The 15,615-nt window shown below is 57.9% G+C and overlaps 1 protein-coding gene across 1 annotated transcript; it reads left to right on the top strand.

The window, feature by feature from the left end:
* Window positions 1–1,250: 1,250 nt before the first annotated feature.
* LOC137466720 (ATP-binding cassette sub-family F member 1-like) lies at window positions 1,251–14,934 on the top strand (the record flags this gene model as incomplete). The annotated part of the gene is made up of 15 exons (XM_068178402.1): window positions 1,251–1,429; window positions 2,872–2,957; window positions 3,704–3,843; window positions 4,500–4,648; window positions 5,714–5,797; window positions 6,808–6,932; window positions 8,128–8,240; window positions 9,095–9,266; window positions 10,573–10,647; window positions 10,757–10,827; window positions 11,538–11,570; window positions 12,334–12,502; window positions 13,714–13,778; window positions 14,587–14,659; window positions 14,754–14,934. Coding segments are annotated over 15 exons (1,701 nt in total), but the record flags the coding sequence as incomplete, so codon positions are not given.
* Between the last annotated feature and the right edge of the window lie 681 nt (window positions 14,935–15,615).

Raw genomic sequence — 15,615 nt, 5'->3', positions numbered from 1 at the left:
CCGTTTTTCCCCATTTTTCCCATTTTTATCCCCGTTTCCCCTCCATTTTCTCCCATTTTCCCCCATTTTTCCCCACTTATCCCCCTTTTCCCCATTTTTCCCCCTTTTCCCCATTTTCCCCATTTTTATCCCCATTTTTCCCCATTTCCCCCCCGTTTTTCCCCATTTCTCCTCTATTTTTCCCCATTTTCCCCATTTTTTCCCATTTTTTCCCCCATTTTTGCCCCATTTTTTCCATTTTTATCCCCATTTTTCCCCATTTCCCCTCCATTTTCCCATTTCCCGCATTTTTGCCCCATTTTTCCCATTTTTTCCCCATTTCCCCCCCATTTTTCCCCATTTTCCCCATTTTTCCCATTTTTATCCCCATTTTTCCCCATTTCCCCCCCGTTTTTCCCCATTTCTCCTCTATTTTTCCCCATTTTCCCATTTTTTCCCATTTTTCCCCCATTTTTGCCCCGTTTTTTCCCATTTTTTCCATTTTTATCCCCATTTTTCCCCCTTTTCCCATTTTTCCCATTTTTATCCCCATTTTTCCCCATTTCCCCCCTGTTTTTCCCCATTTCTCCTCTATTTTTTCCCCATTTTCCCCATTTTTCCCCATTTTTCCCCATTTTCCCCATTTTTTCCCATTTTTCCCCATTTTTCCCATTTTTATCCCCGTTTCCCCTCCATTTTCCCCCATTTTCCCCCATTTTTCCCCATTTTTCCCCCTTTTCCCCATTTTTCCCCCTTTTCCCCATTTTTCCCATTTTTATCCCCATTTTTCCCCATTTCCCCCCCGTTTTTCCCCATTTCTCCTCTATTTTTCCCCATTTTCCCCATTTTTTCCCATTTTTCCCCCATTTTTGCCCCGTTTTTTCCCATTTTTTCCATTTTTATCCCCATTTTTCCCCATTTTTTCCCATTTTTATCCCCATTTTTCCCCCTTTTCCCCATTTTTCCCATTTTTATCCCCATTTTTCCCCATTTCCCCCCCGTTTTTCCCCATTTCTCCTCTATTTTTCCCCATTTTTCCCATTTTTATCCCCATTTTCCCCCATTTCCCCCCCGTTTTTTCCCATTTTTTCCATTTTTATCCCATTTTCCCCCATTTCCCCACCGTTTTTCCCCATTTCTCCTCTATTTTTCCCCGTTTTTCCCCATTTTTTCCATTTTTATCCCCATTTTTCCCCATTTTCCCCATTTTTTCCCATTTTTATCCCCATTTTTCCCCATTTCCCCCCCGTTTTCCCCCATTTTTCCCGTTTTTATCCCCGTTTCCCCGCCGTTTCCGCGCGCCCCCCGCGGTTTTTTCCCGTTTCCGGGGGTTTTTTGCCCCGTTCCAGCTGGAGAAGTTCAGCATCTCGGCCCACGGCAAGGATCTCTACGTCAACGCCGACCTGTTCATCGTGGCCGGGCGCCGCTACGGCCTCGTGGGGCCCAACGGGTGCGGATTGGGGCGAAAAAACGCGGGTTTGGGCAACCCGGGCAGCTCAGGGTGAAATCGGGGCTTTTTGGGTTAATTTTGGGGTTTTTTGGTTAAAATTTGGGATTTTTTGGGTTAATTTTGGGGTTTTTTTTGTTAATTTTGGGGTTAATTTTGGGTTTTTTTTGGGGTTAATTCTGGGGCTTTTTGGGGGTTAATTTTGGGGTGTTTTGGGTTAATTTTTTTGGGTTAAATTTGGGGTTTTTTGGGGTTAATTCTGGGGTTTTTTGGGTTAATTTTGGGGATGATTTGGGTTAATGTTGGGGTTTTTTGGGTTAATTTTGGGGTTTTTTGGGGTAATTTTGGGGATGTTTTGGGTTAATGTTGGGGTTATTTGGGTTAAAATTGGGGCTTTTTGGGTTAATTCTGGTTTTTTTGGGGTAAATCTGGGGATTTTGGGGTTCATGCTGGGGTTAGGCTTGGGCGCTACGGCCTCGTGGGGCCCAACGGGTGCGGATTGGGGCGAAATCGGGGCTTTTCTGGGTCAATTCTGGGCTTTTTGGGTAAAATTCGGAGTGTTTTGGGGCTTTTTGGGTTAATTCTGGGCTTTTTGGGTAAAATTCGGAGTGTTTTGGGTTAATTTTTGGGTGAATTTTGGGGTTTTTTGGGGTTAATTTTGGGGTTAATTTTGGGGGTTTTTTTTGTTAATTTTGGGGTTAATTTTGGGTTTTTTTGGGTGAATTTTGGGGTTTTTGGGGGTTAATTTGGGGGTTTTTTGGGGTTAATTTTGGGGGTTTTTGGGTTAATTTGGGGGTTTTTTGGGGTTAATTCTGGGGTTAATTTTGGGGGTTTTTTTGTTAATTTTGGGGTTAATTCTGGGGTTAATTTTGGGGTTTTTTTGCGGTTAATTTTGGGGTTTTTGGGGGTTAATTTTGGGGTTTTTGGGGTTAATTTTGGGTTTTTTTGGTTAATTTTGGGGTGTTTTGGGTTATTTTTGGGGTGTTTTGGGTTAATATTTGGGTTAATGTTGGGGTTTTTTGGGTGAATTTTGGGGTATTTTGGGGATTTTTTGGGGTTAGTTTTGGGGTTTTTTGGGTTAATTTTGGGGTTAATTTTGGGGCTTTTTTGGGGTTAATTTTGGGGTTTTTTGGGTTAGTTTTGGTGGTTTTGGACTACTTTTGGGGTTTTTTTGGGTTAATTTTGGGGGTTTTGGTTTATTTTTGGGGTAATTTGGGGGTTTTGGGTTATTTTTGAGCTAGTTTGGGGGGTTTGGGTTATTTTTGGGTTATTTTTGGGTTAGTTTGGGTTTTTTTGGGGATATTTTGGGTTAATTCTGGGGTTTTGGGTTATTTTTGGGTTATTTTTGGGGTAATTTGGGGGTTTGGGGTTAATTTGTGTTATTTTTAGGTTAGTTTGGGTTTTTTGGGCTATTTTTGGGTTAATTTGGGGTGAATTTGGTGCAGGAAGGGCAAGACGACGCTGCTGAAGCACATCGCCAACAGAGCCCTGAGCATCCCCCCCAACATCGACGTGCTGCTCTGCGAGCAAGGTGGGCACACCTGGGCACACCTGGGGGCACCTGGGGGCACCTGGGCTCACCTGGGCACACCCAGGGACAGCTGGGATAAAACTGGGATACACCTGGGCACACCTGGGCACACCTGGGGGCACCTGGGGACACTTGGGGGCACCTGGGGGCATCTGGGGGCACCTGGGGACACCTGGGATAAACCTGGGATACACCTGGGGACACCTGGGGGTACCTGGAGGCACCTGGGATACACCTGGGCACACCTGGGGCACCTGGGCTCACCTGGGGGCACCTGGGCACACCTGGGGGCACCTGGGGACACTTGGGGGCACCTGGGGCACACCTGGGCACACCTGGGGGCACCTGGGCACACCTGGGGCACCTGGGCTCACCTGGGGGCACCTGGGCACACCTGGGGGCACCTGGGGACACTTGGGGGCACCTGGGGCACACCTGGGCACACCTGGGGGCACCTGGGCACACCTGGGCACAGCTGGGCACACCTGTGCAGAGCTGCTGGCCACTGACACCGCTGTATTTACCTGTATTTACGTGTTGCACCTGCCCCGCCCGTCTCACCTGTGTCTGTACCTGTCTCACCTGTTTGTGTGTCTGTCTCACCTGTCTCACCTGTGTGCTTACCTGTCTGTACCTGCCCCACCTGTCTCACCTGTCTCATCTCACCTGTGTGTTCATCTGTCTGTATCCCTCTCACTTGTCTCACCTGTCTGTCTTTACCTGTCTCACCTGTCTCACCTGCGCAGAGGTGCTGGCCGACGACACGCCGGCCGTGCAGGCCGTGCTCCGTGCCGACACCAAGCGGCTGCGGCTGCTGGAGGAGGAGCGGCGCCTGCAGGGGCTCCTGGAGAGCGGCGATGACGCGGCCGCCGAGCGCCTGGAGAAGGTACCTGGGCGCACCTGGGCACACCTGGGCGCACCTGGGGGCACCTGGGAACGGCTGGGGGTACCTGGGATACACCTGGGATACACCTGGGGGCACCTGGGAATGGCTGGGGGCACCTGGGATACACCTGGGATACACCTGGGGGCACCTGGGATACACCTGGGATACAGCTGGGGGCACCTGGGCACAGCTGGGGGCACCTGGGACACAGCTGGGAACAGCTGGGGGCATCTGGGGGCACCTGGGGCACACCTGGGGGCACCTGGGATACACCTGGGATACACCTGGGATACACCTGCGCGCACCTGGGTGCACCTGGGGGCACCTGGGGGCACCTGGGATACAGCTGGGGGCACCTGGGCACACCTGGGATACACCTGGGCACACCTGAGGGCACCTGGGAACAGCTGGGGGTACCTGGGGCACACCTGGGGGTACCTGGGGCACACCTGAGCACGCCTGGGATACACCTGGGTGCACCTGGGCACACGTGGGCACACCTGGGGCACACCTGGGGGCATCTGGGGACACCTGGGGATGGCCGGGACACACCCGGGGCACACCTGGGCACACCTGGGGTGGGTGCTGACGTCACAGCTGGGCACCGCCGGGGCGGCGCGGCCCCGGGCGCGGCTCACCCGAGCTCACCTGCGCAGGTGTACGAGGAGCTGCGCGCCATCGGCGCCGCCGCCGCCGAGGCCAAGGCGCGCCGGATCCTGGCCGGGCTCGGCTTCACCCCCGAGATGCAGAACCGGGCGACGCGCAAGTTCTCGGGGGGCTGGAGGATGCGCGTGTCCCTGGCCAGGTGAGCACAGGTGGGCTCGGGTGGGCACGGGTGGGTTTGGGTGGGTTCCAGGTGGGCACAGGTGAGCTCCAGGTGGCTTCAGGTGCCCCCAGCTGTGCCCAGGTGCCCCCAGGTGTAGCCCAAGTGTAACCCTGGTGTATCCCAGGTGCATCCTAGCTGCCCCCAGGTGCACCCAGCTGTGCCCAGGTGCACCCAGCTGTGCCTAGGTGTGCCCACGTGTGCCCAGGTGCACGGCAGGAGTGCCCAGGTGTATGCCAGGTGCCCCCAGCTGTGCCCCAGGTGTGCCCAGGTGCCCCCAGGTGTGCCCAGGTGTGCCCAGATGTATTCCAGGTGTATCCCAGGTGTGCCCAGGTGTGTGCCAGGTGCATGGCAGGAGTGCCCAGGTTCCCCCAGCTGTGCCCAGGTGTTTGCCAGGTGTGCCCAGGTGCACAGCAGGAATGCCCAGGTGTGCCCAGGTGCCCCCAGGTGCCCCCAAGTGTATCCCAGGTGTGCCCAGGTGTGCCCAGGTGTGTGCCCAGGTGCATGGCAGGTGTGCCCAGGTGTGTGCCAGGTGTCCCCAGGTGTATCCCAGCTGTGCCCAGGTGCGCCCAGGTGCCCCCAGGTGTGTGCCAGGTGTGTGCCCAGGTGTATCCCAGGTGCCCCCAGATGCCCCCAGATGTGCCCAGCTGTGCCCAGGTGTGTGCCCAGGTGTGCCCAGGTGCAGGGCAGGTGTGCTCAAGTGCCCCCAGGTGTGTCCCAGGTGCCCCCAGCTGTGCCCAGGTGCCCCCAGCTGTGCCCAGGTGTGCCCAGGTGTGTGCCAGGTGCCCCCAGGTGTGTGCCCAGGTGTGCCCAGGTGTGCCCAGGTGCATGGCAGGTGTGCTCAAGTGCCCCCAGGTGTGTCCCAGGTGTATCCCAGATGTGCCCAGCTGTGCCCAGGTGCCCCCAGCTGTGCCCAGGTGCCCCCAGCTGTGCCCAGGTGTGCCCAGGTGTGTGCCAGGTGCCCCCAGGTGTGTGCCCAGGTGTATCCCAGATGTGCCCAGCTGTGCCCAGGTGTGCCCAGGTGCAGGGCAGGTGCGCTCCCCGCAGGGCGCTGTTCCTGGAGCCGACGCTGCTGATGCTGGACGAGCCCACGAATCACCTGGACCTGAACGCCGTCATCTGGCTCAACAAGTGCGGCGGGCGGGGCCGGGCGGGGCCGGGCGGGGCCGGGCGGGGCCGGGACAGCATTCGGGGCAACTCCGGGGGGTTGGGGGTTTTGGGGATTGGGGATTTTTGGGGTTTTGGGATTTTTGGGGATTTTTAGGTCTTGGGGTTTTTGAGATTTTGGGGGTTTTGGGATTTTGGGATTTTGGGATTTTTGGAATTTTTAGGTCTTGGGGTTTTTGAGATTTTGGGGGTCTTGGGATTTTGGGATTTTGGGGGATTTTTTGGGATTTTTGGGGATTCTTGGATCTTGGGGTTTTTGGCATTTTTGGGATTTTTAGGGTTTTGGGATTTTTGGATTTTTGGGATTTTTGAGGTTTTGGGGATTTTTGGGGACTTTTGGATCTTGGGGTTTTTGGGGATTTGGGGATTTTTGGGGTTTTTGAGATTTTGGGATTTTTGGACTTTTGGGATTTCTGGGAGTTCCGGGAATTTTTGGGGATTTTTTGGGCAGATTTGGGGGTCTTTCCGTGTCTTTTTTTGGGGGAGGTGGGGAGTTTTGGGGATTTGTTGGAGAATTTTTATTGGGATTTTTTGAGGACTTTTAGGGACTTTTTTGGGGATCTTTGGGGCTTTTTGGCGAGTTTTTGGGGGTTTTTTGGGGCTTTTTTTGGGGGGGATTTTTGGGGGATTTTTTTGGGACATTTTGGGGATTTTTTTGGATTTTTTTCAGAATTTTTTTTGGATTTTTTGGGGGGATTCTAAAAGATTCTTTCCCCCCGAAATTCCCATTTTTTTCCTCCCCAAATCCCCTCTTTTTCCCCCAAAATTCCCATTTTCCCCCCAAAACCCACAGCTTTCCCCCCCCGATTCCCAGTTTTTCCCCAACAGCCCCGTTTTTTCCCCTGAAATTCCCATTTTTCCCCCAAAAAATTCCCATTTTTCCCCCCAAAACTTCCCAGTTTTCCCCCAGAAATTCCCGTTTCCCCCGAATCCGCCGTTTTTTCCCAAAACCGCCGTTTCTGGCCCCGTTGCAGTTACCTGCAGAGCTGGAAGAAGACGCTGCTGGTGGTGTCGCACGACCAGGGCTTCCTGGACGACGTCTGCACCGACATCATCCACCTGGACGCCCAGCGGCTGCACTACTACAGGGGCAACTACAGTGAGCTTTGGGGCGAAAAGCGGGGAAATTGGGAAAAAACGGGGAAAAAAACGGAAAAAACCAGAAAAAATGGGGAAAAACGGGGAAAAAACGGGGAAAAAACGGCAGAAAAATGGGGAAAAAATGGGGAAATGGGAACGGATCCACCTGGACTCCCAGTGGCTGCACTACTACAGGGGCAACTACAGTGAGATTTGGGGCGAAAAACGGGGAAATTGGGAAAAAACGGGGAAAAAAACGGAAAAAAAACAGAAAAAATGGGGAAAAAATGGAAAAAATGGGGAAAAAACGGGGAAAAAACGGGGAAACGGGAGCGGATCCACCTGGACGCCCAGCGGCTGCACTACTACAGGGGCAACTACAGTGAGCTTTGGGGCGAAAAGCGGGGAAATTGGGAAAAAACGGGGAAAAAAAACGGAAAAAACCAGAAAAAATGGGGAAAAAATGAGAAAAAATCGGGAAAAAACGGGGAAAAAATGGGAAAATAGGAGCAGATCCACCTGGACTCCCTGAGGCTGCGCTTCTACAGGGGGAACTGCAGTGAGATTTGGGGCGAAAAACAGGGAAATTGGGAAAAAACGGGGAAAAAATGGAAAAAATGGGGAAAAACAGCAGAAAAATGGGGGAAAAAACGGGGAAAAAATGGGAAAAAATGGGGAAAAAACAGGGAAAAAGGAGCAGATCCACCTGGACTCCATGAGGCTGCAGTGTTAGGGGGGGAACTGCAGTGGGATTTGGGGTAAAAAACTGGGAAATTGGGAAAAAATGGGGGGAAATGGGAAAAACGAGGCAAAAAAAACGGGGGAAAATGGGGGAAAAATGGGGAACAGAAGCAAAAAATAGGGGCTGGAAATTGGGAAAATCGGGGAAAAGGGGAACGGGGGAGAACGAGGGGGAAAGGAATTGGGAGGAATAAGGAAGCATTGGGAAAAAAAGGGAATGGAAGAGAAAAATCGGGAATAAAGCAGGAAAGAAAACGGGGAATGGGACTGAAAATCGGGAATAAAGGAGGGAGGAAATGGGGAACGGGAGGGGAAAATTGGGAATATTGGGAGCAAACAAAAAAAAAAAGGTGAAAAACGGGGACTGAGGGGTCGGGAATGGCCGGAAATTCTGGAAAATTCGTGAAAATCCATGGAAATTCTGGAAAATTCCGGAAAACGCCTGAAAATTCCCGAAAATTCCCGGGTTTCAGTGACCTTTAAGAAGATGTACCAGCAGAAGCAGAAGGAGCTGCTGAAGCAGTTCGAGAAGCAGGAGAAGAAACTGCGGGACCTCAAAGCCGGGGGGAAATCCACCAAGCAGGCGGTGAGGGCTCCCAAAATCCCGAAAAAACCCAAAATGCCCCGGAATGCCGGGCGGGGAATCCAGACTGAAATCCGCAGGGGTTGGAGCCCCGAATCCCTGGAGTTTCACCCCAAAATCCCCGGGGCTGCAGGCCAAAATCCCCAGGATCCGAACCCCAAAATCTGGAATTTTATCCCTAAAATCTCTGGGATTTGAGCTCAAAAATCCTCGGGATCTGACCCCAAATCCCTGGAATTTCACCCCAAAATCCTCGGGGTTGGAGGCCAAAATCCCTAGGATCCGAACCTCAAAATCCTTGGAATTTCAGCCCCAAATTTCCTGGAATTTGAGCCCAAAATCCCCAGGATCTGAACCCCAAAATTCTTGGAATTTTATGCCTAAAATCCCGGGGACTTGAGCTCAAAAATTCTCAGGATCTGACCCCAAAATCCCTGGAATTTCAGCACAGAGTCCTTGAGAATTTCAGCCCCCAAATCCCTGAGATTTGAGCCAAAGAATCCCCAGGATCTGAGCCCAAAATCCTCAAAATTTGGGGCTGGATTTGGGGTTGGATCTGGGGATTTGGGGCTGGATTTGGAGGAGCAGACCAAGGCAGTTGTGACCCCCCAATCCTCCCAAAAACCCCCAAAACCCCCCAAAAATCCTCAAAATCTGTCAGGAGAAGCAGACCAAGGAGACCCTGACACCCCAAAAAACCCAAAAAACCCCCAAAAACCCCAAATTCTCCCGAATTTCCCCAGAAGAAGCAGACCAAGGAGGCGCTGACACCCCAAAAAACCCCAAAAAACCCCAAAAAAACCAAAAAAAAACCCCAAAAAACCCCGAATTCCCCCGAATTTCCCCGATTTCCCCAGGAGAAGCAGACCAAGGAGGCGCTGACGCGGAAGCAGCAGAAGTGCCGGCGCCGGGCGCCCTCCGAGGGCTCGGCCGAGGCCCCGGAGCTGCTGCGCCGGCCCCGGGAATATTCCGTGCGCTTCACCTTCCCCAACCCGCCCCCCCTGAGCCCCCCCATCCTCGGCCTGCACGGTCAGCCCCGCCCGGGGGGCTTGGGCGGATTTCGGGGGGATTTGGGGAGATTTCGGGAGATTTGGGGGGATTTCGGGGGGATTTGGGGAGATTTCGGGAGATTTCAGGGGGATTTCGGGGGGAGTTGGGGAGATTTCAGGGGGGTTTAGGGGGGGGTTAGGGGGGATTTGGGGGGATTTGGGGAGATTTCAGGGGGCTTTAGGGGGGGGTTAGGGGAGATTTGGGGGGATTTGGGGAGATTTCAGGGGGCTTTAGGGGGGGGTTAGGGGGGATTTGGGGAGATTTGGGGGGATTTGGGGAGATTTCAGGGGGGTTTCATGGCGATTTGGGGGATTTTTGGGAGATTTCAGGGGGATTTGGGGGCTTTGGGGAGATTTCAGGGGGGTTTCAGGGGGATTTGGGGGGATTTTTGGGAGATTTCAGGGGGATTTGGGGGCTTTGGGGAGATTTGGGGAGATTTTAGGGGGGTTTAGGGGGGATTTGGGGAGATTTGGGGGGTTTTTGGGAGATTTCAGGGGGGTTTAGGGGGGATTTGGGGGGATTTGGGGAGATTTCAGGGGGGTTTCATGGGGATTTGGGGAGGTTTTAGGGGGGTTTAGGGGGGATTTTGGAGGGGTTTTGGGGAGATTTATGTGAGGATTTGGGGGGGTTCCGGGGGGATTTCAGGGGGGTGTTGGGGGAATTTTGGGGGATTTTGGGGAGATTTGGGGGGATTTGGGGGGGTTTGGGGGGGTTGTGGGGTTTTGGGGCAGAGTTTAGGGGGATTTGGGGGGATCTTGGGGGGATTTCAGGGGGGTTTAGGGGGTCTTGGGGCAGGTTTTGGGCGGTTTTGGGGGTTTTCAGGGGGTTTTGGGAGGGTTTGGGGGGTTGGGAGTGGTTTTGGGGGTGGGGGTGGGATATGGGGGATTTGGGGGGGATTTGGGGGGGATTTTGGAGGGGTTCAAGGAGGGTTTCGGGGGGTTTGAGGGTGATTTCGGGGGTGGGGAATGGGGCTTCGAGCAGGTTCAAGGGGGGTTTGGGGGGCTGGGAATGGGTGTGGGGGGAGGTTTGGGGGGCTCAAGTTGGATTTTGGGGGGTTTCAAGTCGGAATTTGGGGGCCCAGGATGGGTTTTGAGGATCTCAGGTTGAATCCTGGGCTCTTTTTGCCACCCCAAAATCCTGAATTTCCACCCCAAAATCCTGAATTTTCCCCCCAAAAATCCCAAATTTCCCCCCAAAACCCCCAAATTTCCCCCCAAAATCCCAAATTTCCCCCCAAAAATCCCAAATTTCCCCCCAAAATCCCAAATTTCCCCCCAAAATCCAGGCGTGGATTTCGGCTACGAGGGCCAGGAGCTGCTGTTCCACAACCTGGACTTCGGCATCGACATGGAATCCCGAGGTGGGAGCCCCAAAATCCCCGGAGTGACCCCAAAATCCCCCCCTGGGGGGGGTCGGGGGGACCCCGCCCTGATCGGGGACCCCCCCCAATTCCCCCCTGGAATTCCCAGTTTGCATCGTGGGCCCCAACGGGGTCGGGAAGAGCACCCTGCTGCAGCTGCTCACCGGGGCGCTGACGCCGGTACGGGCCCGGGGACCCCGAAAACGGGGACGGGGACCCCGAAAATGGGATTGGGGACCCCGAAAATGGGATTGGGGACCCCGGAAATGGGATTGGGGACCCCGAAAATGGGATTGGGGACCCCGGAAATGGGATTGGGAAACCCAGAAATGGGATTGGGGACCCCGGAAACGGGGACAGGGACCCCGGAAATGGGATTGGGGACCCCGGAAATGGGATTGGGACCCCGGAAATGGGATTGGGGACCCCGGAAACGGGAATGGGGACCCTGAAAATGGGATTGGGGACCCCAGAAATGGGATTGGGACCCCGGAAATGGGATTGAGGACCCTTAAAATGGGATTGGGGACCCCGAAAATGGGATTGGGGACCCCGGAAACGGGAATGGGGACCCTGAAAATGGGATTGGGGACCCCGGAAATGGGATTGGGGACCCCGGAAATGGGATTGGGGACCCCAAAAATGGGATTGGGGACCCAAAAAATGGGATTGGGGACCCTTAAAATGGGATTTGGGACCCTGGAAATGGGATTGGGGATCCTGAAAATTGGGAAAGGAAAACCCAAAAATTGGGAAAATCCCGAAACGAGGAAAGGAAAACCCCAAAAAAAGGGAGGGGAAATGCCCGGAATCGGGGGCGCGGCCCCAAAGCTCGGGGGAGACCCCAAAATGGGGGGATTTTAACCCTTTCCCCCCCGGTTCCTCCGCAGCTCCGGGGGCAGATGAGGCGCAACCATCGGCTGGTAAAGGGGCGGGGCCAGAGGGGGCGGGGCCTAAGTGGGTGTGGTCTCCATTTGTGGGGAAGGGGGCAGGGCCTAAATGGGTGGGGCACCAATACAGACAAGGAAGGGGTGGGGCTTAAATGGGCGTGGTTGAGGGCGTGGCCCCACGTGCAGTGAAGGGGTGTGGTCACAGAGGGTGTGGCCTAAGGGGGTGGGTGTGGCCTCAACTGGAGCAGCGCCTTCTGAATCTAAACCGGGGGGGAGGGGTCGATGGAGGTGGGCGTGGCCGATGGGCGTGTCCCTGACCCCGCCCACCCTCACCTGTAGAGGGTGGGGTTCTTTAAGCTGCAGCGGGGGGGGGTGGGCGTGGCAGCTCCTGGGTGGGCGTGGCAGCTCCGGGGTGGGCGTGGCAGGTCAGTGACAGGCGTGGCAGCTCCGGGGAGGTGGGCGTGTCCGGTGGGCGTGTCCCTGACCCCGCCCTGCCCTCACCTGCAGAAGGTGCGGTTCTTCAACGAGCAGTGAGCGTGGGCGTGGCCGGTGGGGAATGGGTGTGGCCGCTCCGGGGCGGGTGTGGCCGCCCTGGGGCGGATGGGCGTGTCCGGTGGGCGTGTCCCTGACCCCGCCCCGCCCTCACCGGCAGAAGGTGCGGTTCTTTAACGAGCAGTGGGCGTGGGCGTGGCCGGTGGGGAATGGGTGTGGCCGCTCCGGGGCGGGTGTGGCCGCCCTGGGGCGGATGGGCGTGGCCGGTGGGCGTGTCCCTGACCCCGCCCCGCCCCCCCCGCAGAAGGTGGGGTTCTTTAACCAGCAGGCGGCCGAGCAGCTGCGCCTGGAGGAGACGGCGGCCGAGTTCCTGCAGCGCAGCTTCAACCTGGCGCACCAGGACGCCCGCAGGTGCCTCGGCCGCTTCGGCCTCGAGGGCCACGCCCACACCCTGCAGATCGCCAAGCTCTCGGGTGGGCGGGGCCGGCGCACCTGGGGGGCGTGGGGAGGGCTGTGGAGGGCGTGGCTAGCGTCTGGAGAGGCGTGGCTAGTGTCTGGGGGGGTGTGGGGTGGGATGTGGGGCACGTGGCTAGCATCTGGAGAGGTGTGGCTAGTGTCTGGGAGGTGTGGGATGGGATGTGGGGGGCGTGGCTAGTGTCTGGAGAGGCGTGGCTAGTGTCTGGGGGGGTGTGGGGTGGGATGTGGAGGGTGTGGCTAGTGTCTGGAGAGGTGTGGCTAGTGTCTGGCGGGGTGTGGGGTGGGATGTGGGGGGCGTGGCTAGTGTCTGGAGAGGTGTGGCTAGTGTCTGGGGGGTGTGGGGTGGGATGTGGGGGGCGTGGCTAGCATCTGGAGAGGTGTGGCTAGTGTCTGGGGGGTGTGGGGAGGGATGTGGGGGGCGTGGCTAGAACCTGGGAGGGCGTGGCTAGTGTCTGGGGGGGTGTGGGATGGGATGTGGAGGGCGTGGCTAGCGTCTGGAGAGGCGTGGCTAGTGTCTGGGGGGTGTGGGGTGGGATGTGGAGGGCGTGGCTAGCGTCTGGAGAGGGTGGCTAGTGTCTGGGGGGTGTGGGGTGGGATGTGGAGGGCGTGGCTAGTGTCTGGAGAGGTGTGGCTAGTGTCTGGGGGGTGTGGGGTGGGATGTGGGGGGCGTGGCTAGCATCTGGAGAGGCGTGGCTAGTGTCTGGGGGGGTGTGGGGTGGGATGTAGAGGGCGTGGCTAGCACCTGGGAGGGCGTGGCTAGTGTCTGGGGGGTGTGGGATGGGAGGTGGAGGGCGTGGCTAGTGTCTGGAGAGGTGTGGCTAGTGTCTGGGGGGTGTGGGATGGGATGTGGAGGGCGTGGCTAGTGTCTGGAGAGGTGTGGCTAGTGTCTGGGGGGTGTGGGATGGGATGTGGGGGGTGTGGCTAGCGTCTGGAGAGGTGTGGCTAGTGCCTGGGGGGTGTGGGGAGGGATGTGGGGGGCGTGGCTAGCACCTGGGAGGGCGTGGCTAGTGTCTGGGGGGTGTGGGGTGGGATGTGGGGGGCGTGGCTAGCACCTGGGAGGGCGTGGCTAGTGTCTGCAGAGCTGTGGCTAGTGTCTGAGGGGCGTGGCTATGAGCTGGAAGGGTGTGGCTACCATCTGGAAGGGTGTGGCTACCGCCTGGGAGGGTGTGGCCTGCCCCGGGCGCTAAGCCCCGCCCCTTTCCCGCAGGTGGCCAGAAGGCTCGGGTGGTGTTTGCCGAACTCTCCTGCCGCGAGCCCGACGTGCTCATCCTGGTGAGGGGGCGGGGCCTGGGAGGGGCGTGGCCAGGCGCGCCCTCACCTGCGCGACCTTTGACCCCTCGCGCCCTGTTCCCCTCGTGGTCGCAGCCCCGGGTGGGGTCTGGGCGTGGCTTGGGTGTGGCCAGGAGGGTGTGGCCACCCGGTAAGGGGCGTGGCCTCTCCAGGCAGGCCCCACCCAGGTGTGACCTCACCTGCGTGACCCTTGACCCCTCCCCACTTCCTGTTCCCATCCTGGTCACAGCCTTGGGTGTGGCTCGGGTGTGGCCAGGAGGGTGTGGCTACCCTTTAAGGGGCGTGGCCTCCTCGGAAGGGGCGTGGCCAGGCGTGCCTTTACCTGCGTGACCCTTGACCCCTCCCGCCCTGTTCCCATCGCGGGTGGGGGTGGGGTCTGGGCGTGGCTTGGGTGCGGTCGGGAGGGCGTGGCTACCCCTTAAGGGGCGTGGCCTCCTCGGAAGGGGCGTGGCCAGGCGCGCCCTCACCTGAGCGACCCTTGACCCCTCCCGCCCTGTTCCCATCGCGGGTGGGGGTGGGGTCTGGGCGTGGCTTGGGTGCGGTCGGGAGGGCGTGGCCGCTCCGGGGAGGGGCGTGGCCTCTCCGAAAGGGGCGTGGCCAGGCGCACCCTCACCTGAGCGACCCTTGACCCCTCCCGCCCTGTTCTCATCGCGGTCACCACCCTGGGTGGGGTCTGGGCGTGGCTTGGGTGCGGTCGGGAGGGCGTGGCCGCTCCGGGGAGGGGCGTGGCCTCTCCGAAAGGGGCGTGGCCAGGCACGCCCTCACCTGTGCGCCCCCTCGGCCCCGCCAGGACGAGCCCACCAACAACCTGGACATCGAGTCCATCGACGCCTTGGCCGACGCCATCAACGAGTACAAAGGAGGTGGGGCCGGGGCGGGGCGGGGCGGGGCCGGGTGGGGGGGGGAAGGCGGGGCCGAGCGCGGTGACGTCACGGTGACGCGGCGGTGACGTCGCAGCGGTGATCGTGGTGAGCCACGACGCGCGGCTGATCACCGAGACCAACTGCCAGCTGTGGGTGGTGGAGGAGCGGGGCCTGAGCCAGATCGACGGCGACTTCGACGACTACAAGCGCGAGGTGCTGGAGGCCCTGGGCGAGGTGGTGGCGCACCGGCCCCGCGAGTGACCGCGCTGGCCGCCGGGGCCGCCCCCGGGGCGGCCGCCGTGGCCACCGGAGCGGCCGCGGTGGCCAGCAGGGGCCGCGGTGGCCGCAGCGACCAGCGGGGGGCGCCAGGGATGAAGGGAGGAATAAACGGTGCAAGAGCAACGGCGGCGTTGGGCGTGGTCAGTGTGGGCGTGGTCATTGTGGGCGGGGTCAGGGTGGGCGTGGTCACTGTATGGTCAGTGTGGGTGGTGTGGGCGTGGTTAGTGTGGGCGTGGTCAGTGTGTGGTCAGTGTGTGGTCCGTGTGGGCGGGGTCAGGGTGGGCGGGGTCAGAATGGTCACTTTGGGCGTGGTCAGTGTGCATATGGTCATTGTGGTCAGTGTGGGTGTGGTCACTGCGTGGTCAGGGTGGGCGTGGTCAGTACGGGTGTGGTCACTGCTTAGTGTGGGCATCGTCAGTGTGGGCGTGATCATTGTGTGGCCAGTGTGGGCGTGGTCAGTGTGGGCGTGGTCACTGGTCATTGTGGTCTGTGGGCATGGTCAGTGTGGGCGTGGTCAGGGTGGTCAGTGTGGGCGTGGTCAGTGTGTGGTCAGTGTGGGCGGGGCCAGGGCGGGCCTGGTCAGTGTGGGCGTGGTCACTGTGGTCAGTGTGGTCGGTGTGGGCGTGGTCAGTGTGGGCGTGGTCACTGATCAGTGTGGTCAGTGTGGGCGTGGTCAG

This window comes from Anomalospiza imberbis, unplaced genomic scaffold, assembly GCF_031753505.1.
Source record: "Anomalospiza imberbis isolate Cuckoo-Finch-1a 21T00152 unplaced genomic scaffold, ASM3175350v1 scaffold_43, whole genome shotgun sequence".
NCBI lineage: Eukaryota > Metazoa > Chordata > Aves > Passeriformes > Viduidae > Anomalospiza > Anomalospiza imberbis.
Note: the sequence above shows the minus strand (reverse complement) of the source record. Positions and strands in the feature narration are given on the sequence as shown.